This window comes from Microcebus murinus, chromosome 12, assembly GCF_040939455.1.
Source record: "Microcebus murinus isolate Inina chromosome 12, M.murinus_Inina_mat1.0, whole genome shotgun sequence".
In the NCBI taxonomy this organism is placed as follows: Eukaryota; Metazoa; Chordata; class Mammalia; order Primates; family Cheirogaleidae; genus Microcebus; species Microcebus murinus.
In genome coordinates, this window is record NC_134115.1 from 88,102,102 (window position 1) to 88,120,511 (window position 18,410).

Consider the following 18,410-nt stretch of genomic DNA (forward strand, 5'->3'; position numbering starts at 1 on the left):
GCTCCGCGGGTGGGGTCCGCCTCGCCCGCTGGTCGGTCCCCGGGGAGGGAAGGGTGGCTTCTCAGAAAGCTCCGCCCCGTGCTAGCGCCCCCCCCCCCAGCGCTGGGGACTCTTCCCCGCCCCCCAAAGTTTATTTTCCTAAGTTTGTGCGGAAGATTTTTCAACGTTCTGAGTCAGAGCTTCCCCTAAGATGAGGCGTTTGGGCCACACTGAGAAATGCCAAAATCGGGGGTGGCGGGGAGGAAATGTGGGGGTGGGAGGCTTTTAAGCGCAGGGATTCGGAAGGGGCTTTTCACCCACGGGGTAAGTACAAGGGCTTCATTGAGGCCTGTCCTAGCTTCGCACCACAACCGCAGGAGGGTCCTCAGCCCGGGCTGCGGGTCAGCCCACCCCTCCCCCAGGCATCCCGGGGGCGGTCTGCGCTTCCAGACCGAAGTGAGTGGTGCCCTGGCCTGGGGGTGACCACTCCCAGCAGGGAAGGCTAAGAGGAAGCCCCTGGGGGTTGGGTGGAGAGAGGGCACTTAGGTCCCACCTTCACGGAGGCCACATTGAGAGCCAAGAGGAGGCGCAGGACAGGGCGGTGGCGCAGCCAGGCCAGGCCGTCTGGCTGCAGAGGAGGCCGCCTCACCCAGCGCGGCGGGGCTGCGCAGTGCCCGCGGTCTGCAGCTCTTCCTCAGCTCGGGAGAAGAGTGTTTCATAGAAAACACCGGCAAGAGCGGGTCCTCCCGGCCATGCCAGCCTTCCTTGTTCTGGAAGAGGGGCGCTGGGATGCTGGCTGGGGCAAGGGAGTGTCAGCAGCAGTACGCCCTTAGGTGCATGTGGGGCGGAGGTCCCCTCACATCGCTGTCGTCCCATCCCTCCTGCCATGTCACTCAGAGTCCTAGGCCCAGAGAGGAGCAGTCAGGGACAGAACGTGGCAGAGCTGGGGAGTGAAGGAGGTGGGATTCCCACCCAGGCTGTCAGACTCCGGAGAGCAAACCTTGCCTTGGGCTCGGGGTCAGATCTTGGACACTCAAGAAACAAGGTGGTTTGTTGCTAAACTTTAGGAAGTACAGGGAGCGTCCTGGGCCTCGTTGGAGGGGGCGCTGGGAAAGCCAGGGCCTGCCCCTCTGGTCCAGGCCATGCCTTCCCTCCCAGGGCAGGCTCGGGCTCCTCCCCTGCAGGAAGGAGGCTGCTCCTGTTCCTCTGACCTTGAGCACCAGCACGGCCAGGCTGAACCATTTCCCTTTGGGAGGGATTTCTCTGGCTCATGCTCTGGCCCCTAAATTTAAGAAAAATCAGTCAGTCAACTAGCTTCTGTGGATAGGAGGGTGTGGAAGGTGAGAAGGGCTTTTAACAGTTCGTAGCGCATAGACGTCTTCATGTGTTTGGGTGGCAGAGAATTGAGGTTACCTCCTCATCGGGACCCAAATTCCATTCATTCACTCACTCCCGTATTCTCCCAAGTATTTATTGAGGACCTACTATGTGCCGGCGCAGAACAAAGAAGATCCACTCGGTGGCTGTGGCCCGGCTTCCTGCCTGGTGCGGAAGGCATCAGGAAGGGTGAGATCTTTCCTCTGGCACCTTCGGGACAGCCTCCACTTTGTGCGTGTGTGTGAGCAGCAGGTCTGGGGAGAGGCGTCCCGAGGAGAGAGAGCTTGGTCCCCGAGCCACTGACAGCAGCTGTTTAGGAGCAAGACTTCAGTCAGTGTCCAGGCATTCGGTTGCTTCTGCCCCTCAGCAGCCTAAGTCTGTACTCGGCAATTACAAACACTGAGGTTTAGAGAGGTTAAGCAACTTTCCCGAGGGTTGCACAGCCAATAAACATCCCAAGTGTGGGATTCGATTGCATACCTGTCTGACTCCAGATAAACATACTCATGGCCGATGTGATTTTTCACTCACCACGTCCAGGCACTGTTTTAAGGACTTCGCATGTATTAACTCATTTACTTCTTACACCCCTGCGAGGGAGACAGTGTCGTTATCCCCATTTTCTAGGTGGGAAAACTGAAGCACAGAGGGGGTGTAACCTACTCAGGGCCTCTCGGCGGTGGAGCTGAGGCGTGAGCCTGGGAGACCCCACTCCAGAGTGCAGCCCGTGGCCCTTGCACAGGGCGAGTCTCCCTTCGTGCTTTTGCAGGATAGGCTGCTCCGACCAACTTGGGGGCGAGAACGTTCCTGCTAGAGAGGAGAGTGCCGCGGGGAGAGCTGCTGCAGCAGTTGGGGTTCGGAAATGCAGCAGAGGGACAAAGGAATGGGGCATCTTTCACAGTGTTCACAGCAGAGGGAAATCGGAAGGAACCTAAGTGGCCAGTAAGAGGGGAATGACTGGGTAAGCGATTTCGGCGTCCCCACTTGGTGAAGGGAGGTAGCTGTTCACTAATGTGAGGAAGGAGATAGGAAATAGGGCAAAGGGTTTAGGGTAAACATTGAGTGACCATTGGGGACCACACGCCCGCCCTGCTCGGAGCCACTCGCAGTGAGAAGCACCCTGCCTGCATCGTCACGCTGGCTCTGCTCCATTCGATGGCGAGGTAATGGCAGTCACAGCACCACGGCTAACGTGACCAGAGCACTAACTGGGTGCCAGGTGTTGTCCAGGCACTTTAGGTACTGCTGACCCATTTATAGTGAGGAAACTGAGGCTCGAAAAGGTGAGGTGCCTTGTTCACGGAGCTCGCAGAGCCGGCATGTGAATGGGAGGACTTGAATGCAGCTATTTTCAGGGAAGTGGGATGTGTTGAGCAGATTGTCCACCGCGTAAGTGTAGGGTGTTGAGCAGATTGTCCACCGCGTAAGTGTAGGGGGAAGCAGTCACACTGTAGTCCATGCCCCTGGAGTTGTGCAGTGCACAACCTGTGCAACCATACACAGCGTCCCTGTGTGTGTCTGATCTTAACTCTGGACTCATAATCCATGCCCCATCCAAAATAAAAATGCTGTTCATGCACACTCTAAGTGGAGTCGTGTGATGGCTGGGTATGAGACAGAAAGGATGCAAAAGATTAAGCAGATATGCTGGCATGGTAGGATTTATAGGAGATTTCCCTCTTTTCAAACGTCCTCCAATGCTGGTTTTTGTTGTTGTCATTGTTCCCCTTCCTTTAGAACGAAAGGAAAGAAGAAAAACTAGAATATCTAGAGCAGCTCTGCCCAACAGAACTTTCTGTGATAATGGAAATGGTCCGAATCTGTGGTGCTCAATATGGCAGCCACTGGCCACATGTGGCTATTGAGGCCTTGAAATGTGGCTAGTGGGACTGGGGATTGGAATTTGTCTTTTTCGTTCATTTTAATCAGTGAAAATTCAAGCTGAGGTGGCCGCGTGCAGCCAGTAGCTGCCGTATCGGACAATGTGGTGGATCAGCGTCTTTCATTTTCAGCCATGTCACTCCCAGATGGCGGCTCCCAAGCTTGTGGTTCCTAAACTTGTGGGTGAGGAAGAACCCTGCAGATTTCCAGCTGGCCCCTCAGGACGGTGATGCCCCTTTTTAATAAGCTGCCCAGGGAATTCCCAGGCAAATTGTCCATGGACACCCCTTTGAGAACTTCAGAAGATCTGGTACCTGCCCTTCCACTTGGGGGGGCTCTGGCGTGGAGGTGGGGGGCGGGGCTGCTCCCAGAGTCGTGGCTGGGGGTGCTGGAAATGCTGCCTTCGATGCTAGCAGGATGGCCTTGGAAAGACAGTCCCCAGGTGCTGCCCCTCAAAGTGCAAGCCCAGCAGACTGGGGGACTCACAGGGAAAGGGACCAGGACTCGCCGTGAGGCTGACTGTTCTAGAGTTGGGGCTGGCTGTCGTGGGACTGGGAACCTGTCAGAGGTGACTCCACGCCCAGACGCTGTGTGTGTGCCCAGCTGGCGAGGCTGTCCCGGGCCACCGCAGTAGCCAGTGGGGCGCCCGGTGGAGGCCGGGATGCAGCCAGGTGCCCACCCTGCCGACACTCAGCGGGGCAGCCAGGCGGGTCGTGTGGGCAGAGTGCTCAGATTTGTTCAGGTCGGGAGCGGTGGCCAGCTGAGCCACAGAAGTTGGAACGGTCTCCGGTCTCCGTACCTGGCCGGCAGCACTCACCTGCGTTCCCGGCGGGTGCCGCCTGCCCGCCTGCCCGCCTTGGAGGGAAGCAGAGCCCCGCACCGGGCGCTTGGCAGCAGCTTCACCTTGATCTGCAAATGGTTAACTTCTCCAAGGGCAGCTTTTGTCCAGCCACTTTGGGGACAGACAGGGAGGATATAAATCACCGCCCAGTCACTGCCCCGCTGGTGACCTGGGTTAGGTACTTTACCTTCCTGAATCTCATTGTCCCTAACCACAAATGAGGCTCAGGAACAGCGGCGTCTGCGTTTAGAAGGCAGGGCTTCAAAACCCAGTGCCAGGCCCATAACACAAGTTAGTAAATGGAAGCCAAAAAAAAAAAAAAAAGGGTGGGGAAGTCCTGCTCGCCTCGCCAGGCCCGCCGGTCCCAGAGACGCTCGAGACCGGCCTTGGAGCTTCACCCAGCGAGCTGAGACTCACATTTTCCAGTGAGCCCAGAACTCACAAATGGGTCATGAAAGCCTCCAGTGGTGCTTTAAAGTGCAGCCTGTCTGGGACAGCAGCGCCCAGAGCCTGGCCGGCAGGTCCCGCCAGCCTGGGGGAGGGAACCTGGGGCCTGCCTCTGCCTGGGCTGCTCTCTCGGAGGGCTGGCCAGGGGACCCCAAGACGGGCAGGGGCAGAGGGGCAGGTTCTTCTGGGGAAAAAGAACTGATTTTCCATCAAGCTGACTCTTTAGGGTGGACAAGATCCGAAGTCATATATGAGCTTTTCTGTGCACTTGTGTTTTTCTGGGGAAGGGTCCACGGAGTCCCTCAGAGTCCCCAAGAAGCTTGTGATTGAAACAAGAAGAGCCAAAGAGCCAGGGCCAAGTTTCGTTTGGGACAGAGAACGATGGAGATGACTGTCGTCTTTGAAGCACCGCCAGGTTTACATGTTCTGAGGCCAGCACTGGCCGTCCCCTCCCCGCCGAGCCCCCTGAGAGGGAGGTCTAGAGGCTGCCCTGTCCCCATGTGCAGATGGTGAAACTGAGGCCCCAAGAAGGGAAATCCGTTGACCAAGGACACTCGGAGCAATGTTTCCCATTCTCGGGTGCTCGGGGAGGAGGGCCTGTGCTGTCCGGGTGGGCTGCTGGCTGCCCCCCAGCCCAGCTGCTGGGTCGGGGTACGCTCTCCTGCGTCCTCCCTGGACGCCCAGGAGCAGAAGGGGGAGCAGACAGGGCAAAGTGTGTGTCCTCAGGCATCAGACCTCAGCGGGCAGAACTTGGGGTCCACTGCCTTGCTGTGAGCCCATGGTTAAGGCACTGCCCCTCTCCCATCTGCAAAACGAGGGGCTTTGACGGGTGACCTCTAAGGTCCCCTGAGGCTCTGAGTCCCCTGAGAGGGCCGGTGTGAGACAAGTGTGAGACCCCAGAGCTGTTTGCAGGTCTGTTTCAAAACCAAACCACGCAAAACTGGAACATCTCTGTGGCTGGCCCTCAGCCCTCGCCCCGACTTCTCAGCTGGCTGCAGGCTTTGGGGCGACCAGGAGCTCTTAAATGGCAGAGAAAAACCCACACTGGGTGCCTAGCAGAAAACTTCACCCTGGTCTGAAAATGGTTAACGAGGGCAGCTTTCCTCCAGATACCAGCCGCTTATTAAAATGTAGGCTTTACAATAAATTTGGCATTTGGCCATCAACTTCAGATTAAAACCAGACGGGACAGGCACTAACCCCCTTCTTAGACCAAATTTTGAGCAGTGGGCTGCTCCTCTTCCTCCTGGAAGACCGACCCCGACTCTCACCCAGCCCTGCGCCCCGACTCCAGCAGGTACCCAGCGCTCTGGAGCTTGGTGTTGGGGTCTCAGGAGTGGAGGAGACTGAGCTGAACACAAATGTGACCAGAGGTGCCTAGAACTTTGAGCCCTGGCTCCTGGTGCACCGGGGGCTCCAGGGGAGCCAGAGCCTCTGAGGCCGTCAGGGGGAGCAGCCTCTGCCCTCCCGGCCCCTTGATGTGCCTGAGGCCCGGAGCAAGGGTTCTCTGCCTGGCTGTCTTGTCCCTGCTCCCCCCGGGCCCCGATACCCCATCTCTCAAGGCTCCTGGGCCTCAGAAGGACCTTGGGCCTCGGGCCCGTCCCCACCTCTGGCAGTGGCAGCGCCACGTGGGGACATTCTGTGCAAGAGCCATGCATCCTCCCTGCCCCCTTTGGGTCTTCCCCAAAGACCCTGCCCCAGAGCTGGCCTGGGGCTTCCCGGCTGGGCTGGGCTGGGCTGGGGTCTGCGCCTGGCCCGCTTCCCCCCTTGCTCCCTGCCACCCCTCCCTGCAGCAGTTTGAGCATGGGCAATTCGGGGGTCTCCTGTGCTAGCCCCTCTCTGCCCATCCCAGTGTTTCTCTCTGTGCCCCCCTTTTCTCTGTGTTCTTTTAAATAACTTTATCGAGATGTAATTCACATACTATACAATTCACCCATTTAAAGTGTACAGTCCAGTGATTTTTTTAGTCTATCCAGTTGTGGGACCATCATCACAGTCGATTTTAGGATATTTTCACACCCCAAAGAGAAACGCTGCACCTTTTAGCTGTCACCCTCCAACCCCCTCCCCCTCCCCTCAGCGCTGGCAGCCACCAGTCTACTTTCTGTCTCTGTGGACTCGCCTATTCTGGGCATTTCGTATAAATGAAATCACACACTGTGCAGCTCTCTCTGGCTGCTCTCACTTAGCAAAATGTTCTCAAGGTTAATCCACGGTGTAGCATGCACAAGCGCTTCGTTTCTTTTTGTTGCCCAATAATATTCCACTGTACAGATAGACCACATTTTATTATTTACCTATTTACCAGTTGAAGGGCATTTGGGCTGCTGTTACTCGTTGGCTGTTATTGCTAATGCCACGATGTGCATTTGTGTACGAGGTGCTGTGCGGACAGGTTTCATTTCTCTTGGGTCTGTATTCGGGGGTGGAATTGTCCCGAGGTAACTCTGTGTTTGACCTTGTGAGGAACCGCCAGGCTGTGTTTCAAGGCGGCTGCACCATTTTGCATTCGTAGCGGCAGCGTGAGGGTTCCAGTTTCCCCACATCTTCACCTGCCTTTGATCCCGGCCACCCGTGGGTGCCAGGTGCCATCTCACTGTGGTTTGGGTTTGCCTTTCCCTGATGCCAGCGGTGCTTATGGGTCATTGTGTATTTTCTTTGAAGAAATGTCCGTTCAGATCCTTTTCTCATTTTTAACCTGGGTTATTTGTCTTTTTGTTCTTGAGTTGTAAGAGCTCTTCATACCTCCCTGGCACCAGCCCCTTCGCCGGTGTGGGGTGCGCGGCACCTCTCCTATTCTGTGGGCTTTCTTTTCGCTTCTCAATAGTATTCACAACAGTTTTTAACCTTGATGAAATCCAATTTATCCTTTTTTTTCTTTAGTCACTTGTGATTTTGTCGTCACACGTAAGAAACCCCCGTCTGGCCCTTTGAAGACAAAGGGAACTGGCTTTGGAAGTCGAGACTCCCCCCATCCTTCCCTGGCGTGAGGCATTCCTTCGTTTCCATAATCATTCGTTCAGAAATATTTTTGAAACCAAACTTCTTGCCCAGGCCTGGGGACACAGCAGTGACAAGGGAAACCCAGTCCCTCCCTGCCTTTTGGGAGCTTAGAGTGGAATGGGGTAGACAGGCGTGAGGCAGAAACCAAATTGCAGCACTTTCTGTTTGGGGTAATTACAGAGTGCGGGGAGGGAGCGGGCCTGGAGCCTAAGCGAGGCAGCCGCCCTGGGCCGGGGGCTGGAAAGCCTCTCAGGGCGCCTGCGGGCTGAGAAGAAGGCTGGGTGGCGCTAGCCAGGCCTAGGTGGTGCGGTGCGTGGGTCGGTCGGAGAGGAGAGCTCCGACAGGGGCCTTGAGGTGGGAAGGAGCTTGTGCTGCCTGCCAGGGGCAGCCCCTCTACTAGGGTATCTGGGGGGTCTGGTGGCCCCAAGGAAATGTGTGCAGCATGTCATGCATTTAAGGCAGAGGCTCCAGACCCCAGAGAGACCCAGATGTGCAGCAGCTGCCTCCAGGTGAGACTCCGCTGAGGTTTCTGGGGGACACGGGAAGCCTCCCCCAGCCTCCCGTGAAGTCCAGGGTCATCCTCGTTGAGCCACACTGGTCACCAGCGTCTGGGCTGGGGTGGGGGAGGGCAGTCCCAGCCAGGGCGGCCCACGCCTCTGGGCTCTCACGCGCTATGTCCAGGCCTGGTGCAGCCAAGAGATGGGCGGTGGGGCCCCAGGGGACCTCTCTGACCCTGAGGGCCCCACTGCCTCTTCCCTCCTTGCCTTCCTCTCTGAGATGTGTTTCTCCTTCCCTCGGCAGCTATAAAAATGTGTCGGCATTTTGGGTTTTTGTCCAAAATTAATGAGGTGAAACATCCTTAAAAGTGTGGCAGGGCAGTGGGCTGCTCTGCCTGCCTACACGTTCCCCCAGCCCCCAGCTCCTTCCTTGGGCCCGGAGGACATGTTCCCGCCGTGGCTCAGCAGGGGCCGGCCCTTTATGGCTCCCTAAGGAGGAACCTCGACCCCTGGCAGGAGGGCAGGCTCCCAGGTTCCCCTCCCCATGCACGGCCCATGCCCCCGCTCATTCATTCTTTCGCCACCCTGCGTTTATGGAGCGTTCACCTGTGCCAGGCCCTGCAGTGGGTTCCCAGGTAACAAAACACAGTAAGTTCAAGTCCCTGCTGGACCAGTGACCCCACACTCACCCTACGGTGAGACAGAGCTACAATGGGAGAAGCACAGGAGTCTTTGGGAGCTTAATCCTGGGGGTCCAGGATGGCTTCTGGAGGAGGCGGCGTCTTTGCTGAGACCTGAAGGTGAGCTAGGGAGGGCAAGGGGAGGGGGGAGCCACAGCTCGGGAGAGGTTGCAAGCTCAGGCAGGGGTCCACAGGTGGGAGCGTGTGGCATGTCCTATGTGAGCACTGATCCCAAGGAGGTCGTGAACATGGGACAGCAGCTGGGCAGCCCCGAGACCACTCGAGGCCACCAGCCCTGACTCCACCTTCTGGGGTGGCCTGGGTGACCCCAGCCAGCAGTGGGCTCCAGGGCCGTGATGAGGGACGTCTGCCTGTATAAATCTCGGCAGAGGACCTGGGCCCTTCGTGCCTTATCCCTGGTTCTGGGGCTGAGGCTAGCGTGGCCTGGGATGAAGCCAGCTCTCGGCCCCTTGATTGGAATGCAGGCGGGGCTGGGGCTGGAAAGCCCTGGAAGCCCAGGCACCTTCTCCAGGGACCTTGTTTCCTCTTCTCCCTCCTCCTCCCTTCCCTGCTGCCTTCAAACGATGCTGAGCCCAGCTCTGTGCCAGGCCTGACCGTGTCCCCACCCTCACAGGGGCTCCAGTGCATGCCCCAGCTCAGAAATGCTTCTCTTGCCTCCAGCCTCCTTCCTCTTGGTTTCTCCATACGCCCCTAAGCCCCTGGGGAGACCCTCAGAGTCCTGCCACATGAGGACCTGGGAGGCTCTCAAGGCCACCTGCCTATGCCAAGGTGACTCGTGCAGCCAGGTGGGGAGGTGGTTGAGGCCCTGGACTATGTGCTGGTCTCCACATTCAAATCCCAGCTCTGGCCTTTACTGGCCACGTGGCTTTGGCATGTTGCTGAACACTCTGTGCCTCAGTTTCCTCGTATGTGAAATCCAACCAGGAGCCACCCATGTAGGATCGTTACAGGGGTTCACTGTGGCAGCTCTTCAGGTGAGATTCCTGAGGGCGGGAGCCAGTAACAGGTTCACCCACGGCCACTCTGCTAATGAGCCGGACCCACCTGAAACCCAGGCCTGGGACCATCCGCCTCCATAACCACTAGGCTACACGGCCTCCCATTGCTTACGGGAAGGAGTCCTCCCTGCCAGGGCACTTGTGTCCTCGTGGATCTGGTGACAGCTGAGGATGTGGTTTCCAGAGTTCCCATCCGAGCCCTTCTCCCAGGGGCCCTTGAAAGGAACCCAAATCTCTCCCAGCAGACCTGGGGTGGGGCGAGCCGCAGCCCTCCCGCCAGCCCACCTCCACTTCCTGCCCGGCCCTTCCCAGCTGCGCGCGTTTCTGCAGCAACCGGGCTGCTCTGACGAAGGCCCGTGTTAATTTGTTAAATCCACCTCAAGGTCCCAAGGACCCGTTGTTTGTTTTTGCGATCGTGTTGGCAGAGATCACATGGGGGCCGGGGGGTGCGGCCTATTTGGTCAGAATAAATGTTAATTAATAAAAGTTATTTATTTGGGTTGGAGCTCGCCGCAGCCCCGGGGTCAGGCGTAAACTGACTATTTGAAGCAAAAACAAACAGAGAGTGTCTCTCAACAGCTTGAGAAAGGCAGAAACGAAGAGGCTGAGTTTATTTGTCTTAGGAAGAATTTGCAGTTAATTCCCTCCAGACTATTTAGACCCTTAAATTACACAGAATAAGAAAAACTGCGGGCACAGGGGAGGGGCGTCAGGAACACTTGATCACTTGGCTGCGAGCAGGGTTTTTAAATGTCTTTGGCCCGCAGTCAGCCAAATAAATGGTATGTGTGAAATAATTTAATGGCAGAAAACTGTGCACCAGTCATTTTTTCATTGTAATGTAATCGGGAACGATGTAATTTTGGTTTTAAGGGTGAGAGCTTGAAACGAGCACCCCCTCATCCGAATGTTTCTCACTGCCTGGCCCCAGCCCCCCACGACAGCATCTGAACCGCTGGGTCGGACGGAGGCAGTTGCATGCTTTGTTCGCAATCTCAGAGGAAAGCGGAACTTTTATTGAACAAAAGGAAACTTGGGGCGCAGCCTGGCTTGGACGGTGCAGGCCCGGCGCCCGCTGGCCCGAGGCGAGGGCGCTGTGCAGAGACTGGACCCCGCGCCAATGGCCTGAGGCGTGAAGCGTATTTATTTTCTAAATGCTTGGAGCCCGAGCCTGGAGTCCCCGGAGGAATACACACGCCCACCCCAGCACATTTCTCAGGAGGTGATTCAGGAACTCGGGGTAACAGATATTCGGCACATCCGCGCGGAGGCAGAGGCCAGCGCAGCCCCCAGCTGAGGTCAAAGCCATGGGTTCAAGTTCTGGACCCCCCAGAAGAGGCTGTCTGAGTCCTTCTCAGCTGCTATCCTCAGGCCCAGCCCATGGTGGGGCCTGCAGCCCCGTCTTTGGGCTGCAGGTTGGGCTGCAGGGGACTAAAGGACCAGGGAGAAGGGTCCCTGCCTTCCAATACGAAGCTGGCTGCACAAAAGCAATGAGGCTAAGGCGAGAGGACATTTATCCAGCAATTACCGTGCTCTCGGCACTCAGCTAAGCTCAGCTCAGTGCAACTCGAGCAGCTTGGTGTGTCCTTGAGCAAGCTGCCATCCCGAACGTCCCAGCGGTGAGGGCTTCCTTGAGAACAGGGGTACGGGGCACACTTCCCCCGGGCTGGGTGGAGACAGGCATCCAGCAAGGCGACGTGAGGCTGGAGGCCCCTCCTAATGACATCTCCGTGACCCCACCTGTGGGCTCAGAGAGCTGGGCCTGAGCATGTGACAGACCCCCTCTGTCACCAGGCCTGGGAGCGAGGCGGATGAGGGAAGAGACCCCCGTGGAGAGGGGCTCACAGCCTTGGCTGGCCGAGCCTCCCGGCAGACATAGATTCCTATCCCAGCTGCCTGGCCTTCAGCAAGACCGCCAGAGCCTCAGTTTCCCTGTGTGTAAAATGGCGAGATGCCTCCCAGGGTGGGCGCGGGGAGTCACTGGGTGGAAGTGCGTGGTGCGCTTGGCTTGGCACGGCTCCTGGCTCCAGCCCCCTCGGGCTGAGCGCGTCCCACCACGCTGCCTCGCCGAGCCCCCGGGGGAGCGCTGATTGAGACTCGCTGTGGACACCGGCGGGCGTCGGGGTGGGCTGGGGCTGGGCGGGGTGGGGGTACATGCCTTTGTGTGAGGGTTCTGGCTCCAAGTCACCGCACAGCTTAGCTGGCCCCAGAGCAGAGCTGTTTCTTCCGGCGCCCGCTCGGCCAGGCGAAGGCTGCAGAATGGTTTTCATTTAAACACCCTCAGTTTTGCATTGCTCAGAAACCTCCCGAAAAAGTCTCCTTTTTTGGTTGAAATGCCTCCTGCATTGGGTGTGTGCCCAAGCGGCATTGCCTGAAGGGGGGAGGAAACCGGCGCTGTGATGGCTGGCTTTCCAGAAGCTTCCATCCCCGCTCTCATCGGTCACCACCGGGTGTCCAGTGCGGGGCCCCTGCTTCAGTTTAAGGTTTCTTCTCCACCCAGGGGGTGGGGGACAGAGAGACAGTCACAGGCACCAGGCGTTCGCGTCCGTCTTTGCCTTTTCTAGTGAGGAGTGAAGAGCGAAGCTGACCAGGCCTCAGCGAGCTCCCGCCCTGCCTGCCCCACCCCAAGTTGTCTCCCGTGTTTGCAAGTTTTTCCCCGAGGGGGAAAATACTGAACATCACCTCCTAGTCACCCCTCTTGACCAGAGCTTCTCAACCTCAGAGCCGCTGACATTTTGGACAGATAATTCCTTGCCGCGGGGCCGTGCTGTGTGAGGAGAACCTGGCACCATCCCGGCTCCACCGTCAGATCCTAGATCTCTCGGCCCCGTCCTTTGTTTGTTCGTTTGTTTTTGAGACAGAGTCTCACTTTGTTGCCCAGGCTAGAGTGCGTGCCGTGGCGTCAGCCTAGCTCACAGCAAGCTCAAACTCCTGGGCTCAATCGATCCTTTTGCCTCAGCCTCCCGAGCAGCTGAGACTACAGGCATGCGCCACCATGCCCGGCTAATTTTTTTGTATATATATTTTTAGTTGGTCAATTAATTTCTTTCTATTTTTAGTAGAGACGGGGTCTTGCTCAGGCTGGTTTTGAACTCCTGACCTCGAGCAATCCGCCCGCCTCGGCTTCCCAGTGTGAGCCACCACACCCGGCCCCTGCCTTGTCCTGACAAGCAAAATGGTCTCCAGATGTCAGATATCTTCCGGGATAAAATTGCCCTCAGTTGAGAGTCACTGAGATTCAAGGTCATCTTTCCTGGGCACCCCCCTTTCCTGCCTAACCACCTGTACCCCCATCCCTGCCTTTGTGCATAATCGTTTACCAGTCTCACAGAAACATTTAACCTTAAATCAAACCAGTTGGTTACTTAAGAGTCAGTAAACCCTGCTAACCTGGGAGCTGTTTAAAAGCAGGGGGTTAGACTGGGCATGGTGGCTTTTTGCCTCTAATCCCAGCACTCTGGGGGACAGAGGCAGGAGGATCGCTTGAGGCCAGGAGTTCAAGACCAACCTGGGCAATGTAGTGAGACAAACACCTCCACACACACCCCAGCCATCTCTATAAAACTCCAAAACAAGTTAGCTTGGTGTGGTGGTGCACAGCTGTAGTCCCCACTACTGGGGAGGCTGAGGCAGGAGGATCACTCGAGCCCAGTTGCTCAAGGTTACAGTGAGCTGTGATTGTTCCACTGCACTCCAGCCTGGGTGACAATGTCTCTTTGAAAAAAGCAGGGATTTAGTACATCAAGTATACGTAACTTAAAAAATAAAATCAAAGCGGGGATTGAATGGTATCCATTGCTGAGCCCGCTGGGCCTGGCATGTTCTAGAAGCTCTGTAACAGTTAACTGAACAATTGCCCAACGCTGTGCATAGGATGTAAAAATGGAATGTGTTACCAGGGAAACAAATATATGAGGTATGGACTAAAATCCACAAGATCGATGATGTGCTCTGTTGGCCCAAATGTGGGCAAAACAGGCCCATACAGCGGTGGGAATGCAGAACAGTACAGGCCTCAGGGGGAATTTGGCCATATCTAGCATTTACTCATTGGCCCAGAAATTCCACTTCTAGGAATCTGTCCCAAACACGCATTGGCAAAAAATAGAAGATGATGTTTGCACGAGGTTATTCATGGGAAACACGCCAAGTGCCCGTGAGCAGGGCTCTCGTTGAATAAACAGCAGGAGGGTGGAGCGCTATGCAGCCGGGAAAAGGGACGTGGAGGAGTCTGGGATATGCTGATTACTGCAGGGAAAAGGTGAATGGTATGTGCTATGCTGTCTTTTGACAGAAGAGGGGAAGAAAATAGTACACATACTCTTATTATATTTGCAAGGAGCAGTGATGGAGATGGAAAGCAAAAACTAATTTAAGAAATGGTTCCTACAGGTGGAGGGAAGGGAACAAGAGGGAAAACATATTTGGGGAAAACAACCCCAGGAGAGAGGGTTACGTTTGTTGTGCTGAGATGGAAAGGGACCCAGAATGTTACTAAATAACCAGGCAATCTGAAGCACCAGCATGTGCAGCATGACCTCATGATTGCAAATGTTGTAAGTTTCTATTGGTAATCTTGTAAACTGTGGGGAGGGACAGGGAGAGGAGAGTATTGTACCCTTCTGTGTTGTTTGAATCTGTTACTGAGACAAACAGGGGCATTACTTTGTTATTAAAATACACATTTTTAATTAAAACTTATACACCCAAGGAAGTACATAACTGGGCAGCATTGGTTCTAAATGCCAGGTGAGCACAGCGAAGCCAAGGGGGGTTCCACAGGGATACAGGTGCTCAGGGAGGGCTCCCTGGAGGAGTGGGCAATGGCTGGGCCCTGGGGGGTGAAGGGTAGATGGTTTTGCCCCTGGATAAAATTTAAATATGGAAAGAGTAGCTGGACATGCCCCCCACCCGGCCAGCACTGACCCTTGGCCAAGTCCCCTGCTGGGACTCACTACCCAGCTGTTTCCACCCCACCCTCTTGGGCCTTGCCTGGGATGCCGGCCCCTCTCCCATCTGGTTGGAGAATTCTTGCACATCCTTCTAACCCAGCGCAAGTACCACCTCTTTTGGGACCTCCCCCGACTGTCTCCTCGTTGCCCACCGGGGCTGAGCATCCTCTGGAGCCCTGGCCCACACTTTGCACTGTGATGTCCCATTCAGGGGCTGCCTCCCCTGCTGAACAATTGGCCCCATTGGCCTCTCCCCACCCCCAGCACAGCCCCTGGCTTCACAGGTGCTGAGGATGCTGGACGGAGCCCCTTGCAGCCTGGGGCCCTCAGGAAGGCTGCTTTTGACTGCTGCCTGGGGGGCTCAAAGCCACCCTCCACCAGAGACTTCACTGACACCTTGACCTTGGGCTGAGACCTCGGCCTCTCTGCATCTTCCCTCCCCCTTCTGTAAATTAGGAGCGATGAGGACGACAGCACCCGTGTTTAGGGTTCCCATGAGCATCCTGTGGGTCCTCAGAACCTTGATGGCTCCTGCTCTTATTACATATTATCACTGTAGTTTAACAACTCATGTTGATGGAGCGCTTACCATGCCTCCGAGCCTGGGCTGGGCGCTGGGGACATACAGATGTCTCCTGGACCCTCCCGACCAGGCCAGTTGTCCCTGATGGCTGGGGTGCCTGTCCCCTGGGCTCTTGCCATAGCCCCCATCCTTGTTCGCTCAGACTGTGGGCTCCACAGGACAAGGGTCTGGCTGCTTTGGTCACCAGTGTATCCCCAGGGTCTAGCCCTGTGCCTGCCACATAGTAGGTGCTCAGCAAAATACATCTTGAAGAATGAACGAATGGATGGGTGAACGAAGGAATGAATGAGGGAGCCATTTAAAGGGAGGTGTTCCTGCACTTGGGTCTAGACCATCCGTGTGCAGAGGGAGACCGACACAAGTAAAGCGCGCTGAGCAAACAAACTGCTGAGCTGGTGGCTGCATTTGGAGCGTGTTGGCACCCGGTGGGCCGCAGGGGTAGGCGGGCTGGGCTGCGGGCGCTGGAGGCGCTGTGCGCTGACCCTCCCGCCCCTCTGCAGGTGAGTGTCCCAGCCCCGGGCGCGGCGGCGCCGCCAAGCGGAAGAAGAAGCAGCGGCGGAACCGCACCACGTTCAACAGCAGCCAGCTGCAGGCGCTGGAGCGCGTGTTCGAGCGCACGCACTACCCCGACGCCTTCGTGCGCGAGGAGCTTGCCCGGCGCGTCAACCTCAGCGAGGCGCGCGTCCAGGTGAGCGCTCCGTCCCGGGCCACTCCTGGGAGCGGCCGCCACCGTCCCGGGGTCGCACACTTGCGGGGTGGGGCGTTTTGGAACAAGATCGTCTGAGGCTGGGAGGGCTGCGGATCAGATCCAAGCCCCTCCCACCTTTCTGGCTGTGTGACCTTGAGCAAGTTACTTAAGTCCTCTATGCCCCAGGTGCCTCCCGGTAAAATGAGGATCACATGGGTCTTTTTCTTTTAAGAGAGACAAGATCTCCTCCCTATGTCGCCCAGACTCGATCCTCCTCCCACCTCTGCCTCCTAAAGAGCTGGGATTGCAGGCGTGAGCCACCGCGCCTGGCCATGCATGGGTGCATTTTATAGGGTAAAGTTAATACTTTTGTAAAATGCTTAGAACAGTGCCTGGCACGGAGGGGTTTGATAAATAAGTCCTTTTAAAGTTGCGAGCACTTACTCCACGCCAGCTCTGAGCTCATGCCCATTTGTTCATTCCTGTGGCCCCGTTCTCCAACACACACTTCCCTAGCAGCTGGCACCCTCTATCGTCCCCATTTTACAGATGAGGAAACTGAGGTTCGGAGACATGAAGCTGCCAGCCCAGGGTTGGTGGCAGAGGACGCACACACCCAGGTCCAAAAGGACTTGGGTCTCCTCCACGTCTGATGCCCCCTGCTCACCACGCCCTCCTGCCCCCAGGTCTGGTTTCAGAACCGCCGTGCCAAGTTCCGCCGGAATGAGCGGGCCCTGCTGGCCAACCGCTCCGCCTCGCTGCTCAAGTCCTACAGCCAGGAGGCCGCCGTCGAGCAGCCCGTGGCTCCCCGGCCCACCGCCCTGAGTCCCGATTATCTCTCCTGGACAGCCTCGTCACCCTACAGGTGAGAGCAGGAACTTTTCAGGTGGAGAGGGGACAGCCAGGGATCCCACGGGGTCCATTAGGGCCCAGACTCCTCTGAGGGTCTGAGAGGAGCCTGGATGGCGTCCAGGTGCCCCTTGGATCCAGGGTCCACCAAGCGGCGTTTGGATGGATGTGCCCACGAGTGCATGTTCACGGGCACGTGCGTGTCCCCTCATCAATGTGGACACATGACTGTGAGTGCATGCACATGTGTCCACATGCATGTGAGTGTGTGTGCATGAAGGCATGGAGTGGGGATGGGGCACACATGCATGTCTGGAGTGGGCACAATGTACAGGCATCACCCTGAGGAAGCTGAAAAACTGCAGGAAGAGTCCCAGGCACACGAGATCCCCAGCACCCTGTGGCAGTTTTGTCTGGGTCAAAGCTGGAGAAAGGCTCTGACATGACCCAGCAGGAAGGAAGTGCTGGGAGGTGCTGGGGGTTGGACCACCGTACCCCCCACCTCCAAAGGTGCCCTCTGCCCCTCAGTGTGTGTGAGTGGCTCTGCTGGAGCCCTGGTCCCATGCGAGGCACCTTTGTCCCAGCGCTGACCCTAGGTGCTTCTGACTCCTCCCCAAATCCTGCAGCCCCAGGCCAGCCCCAGCCCCAGGTAGAGACTTCCCAGGAGAGCAAGCCGAGGAGGGGACGCAGCAGGACCAGACGCTGGGGTCAAGGACGGACAGCCAGAAGCAGCTGGCTCCAGGCGGCAGGCCAGCACACCCACATGTCCTTGTGTCTCCTGTCACCCCTAGCACGGTGCCGCCCTACAGCCCTGGGGGCTCCTGCCCGGCGACCCCCGGAGTCAACATGGCCAACAGCATCGCCAGCCTCCGTCTCAAGGCCAAGGAGTTCAGCCTTCACCACAGCCAGGTGCCCACCGTGAACTGACAGCCAGCCCACCGGCCCACCGCCCTTGCCTGACATCAGCAGAAAAGAGGGTGGATGCCCAGGAGGTGACTTTCTCCTGGCTGGGCTCTCCTGACCCGTCTCCAGCCTGGACTCTTGAGCCCGAGGGGCTGCTGAGGCGCCCCCAGCCCGGCACAGCCCCTCTGTCCACAGCCACCGGGGACTGCAGCCCATGACCCTCGGAGGGGCTGGGCCTGATGGCGGAGCAGGCGCCTGCTAAGGACCTCATTTACTTTGTGTATTAAAACCAAAAAGCTTTTTGTCGTTAAGAAATAAAACCATTTTTTAAGCCCCCAAAGGTTGTGGGAGGGTGAGTAAGGGCAGTTGAGATGGAGCCGGGCCCCCACGGGGCTGGACTTCCGGGGCCCGTCTGCCCTGCACCCACTGTGGACCTGGCTCAGAACTGCAGCCACGCAGGGCCTGCTGCCCATCTGTCTGCACTGGTCTTCAGGAGGAAGTCCTCTGTCACCCTGCAGGGCCCCGGGGGGTGGAGCGTGGGCTGGGAGGACAGAGACATGGCCTGGACCCCACCTTCTATCTTGAGCCCCAGGGGACACCCAGGTGTTTGGAGGAGCTTTGCTGTGTGACCCTGGCCAGGGAGCACCTCCCTGCCCTACTGGGGGAGGCAGGATGGGTGGCCATGGGTTCCTGGATTGGCCAGAGGGCACG

General features: G+C 57.3%; 1 protein-coding gene across 2 annotated transcripts in view; it reads left to right on the plus strand.

The window, feature by feature from the left end:
• The window catches only part of PRRX2 (paired related homeobox 2), a 42,116-nt gene extending 24,077 nt beyond the window's left edge, over positions 1-18,039 (plus strand). Inside the window, exons 1-4 of one of the 2 annotated variants that reach the window (XM_076009117.1) lie at positions 1,333-1,545; positions 15,760-15,947; positions 16,634-16,812; positions 17,588-18,039. In XM_076009117.1, coding sequence (XP_075865232.1) covers positions 1,362-1,545; positions 15,760-15,947; positions 16,634-16,812; positions 17,588-17,723 — 687 coding nt within the window. In that variant the 5' untranslated portion in view covers positions 1,333-1,361 and the 3' untranslated portion in view covers positions 17,724-18,039. Of the gene's footprint in view, positions 1-1,332; positions 1,546-15,759; positions 15,948-16,633; positions 16,813-17,587 lie in introns of those variants that run through there. The other variant, XM_012772257.3, reaches the window with a different exon arrangement.
• The last annotated feature ends 371 nt before the right edge of the window (positions 18,040-18,410 follow it).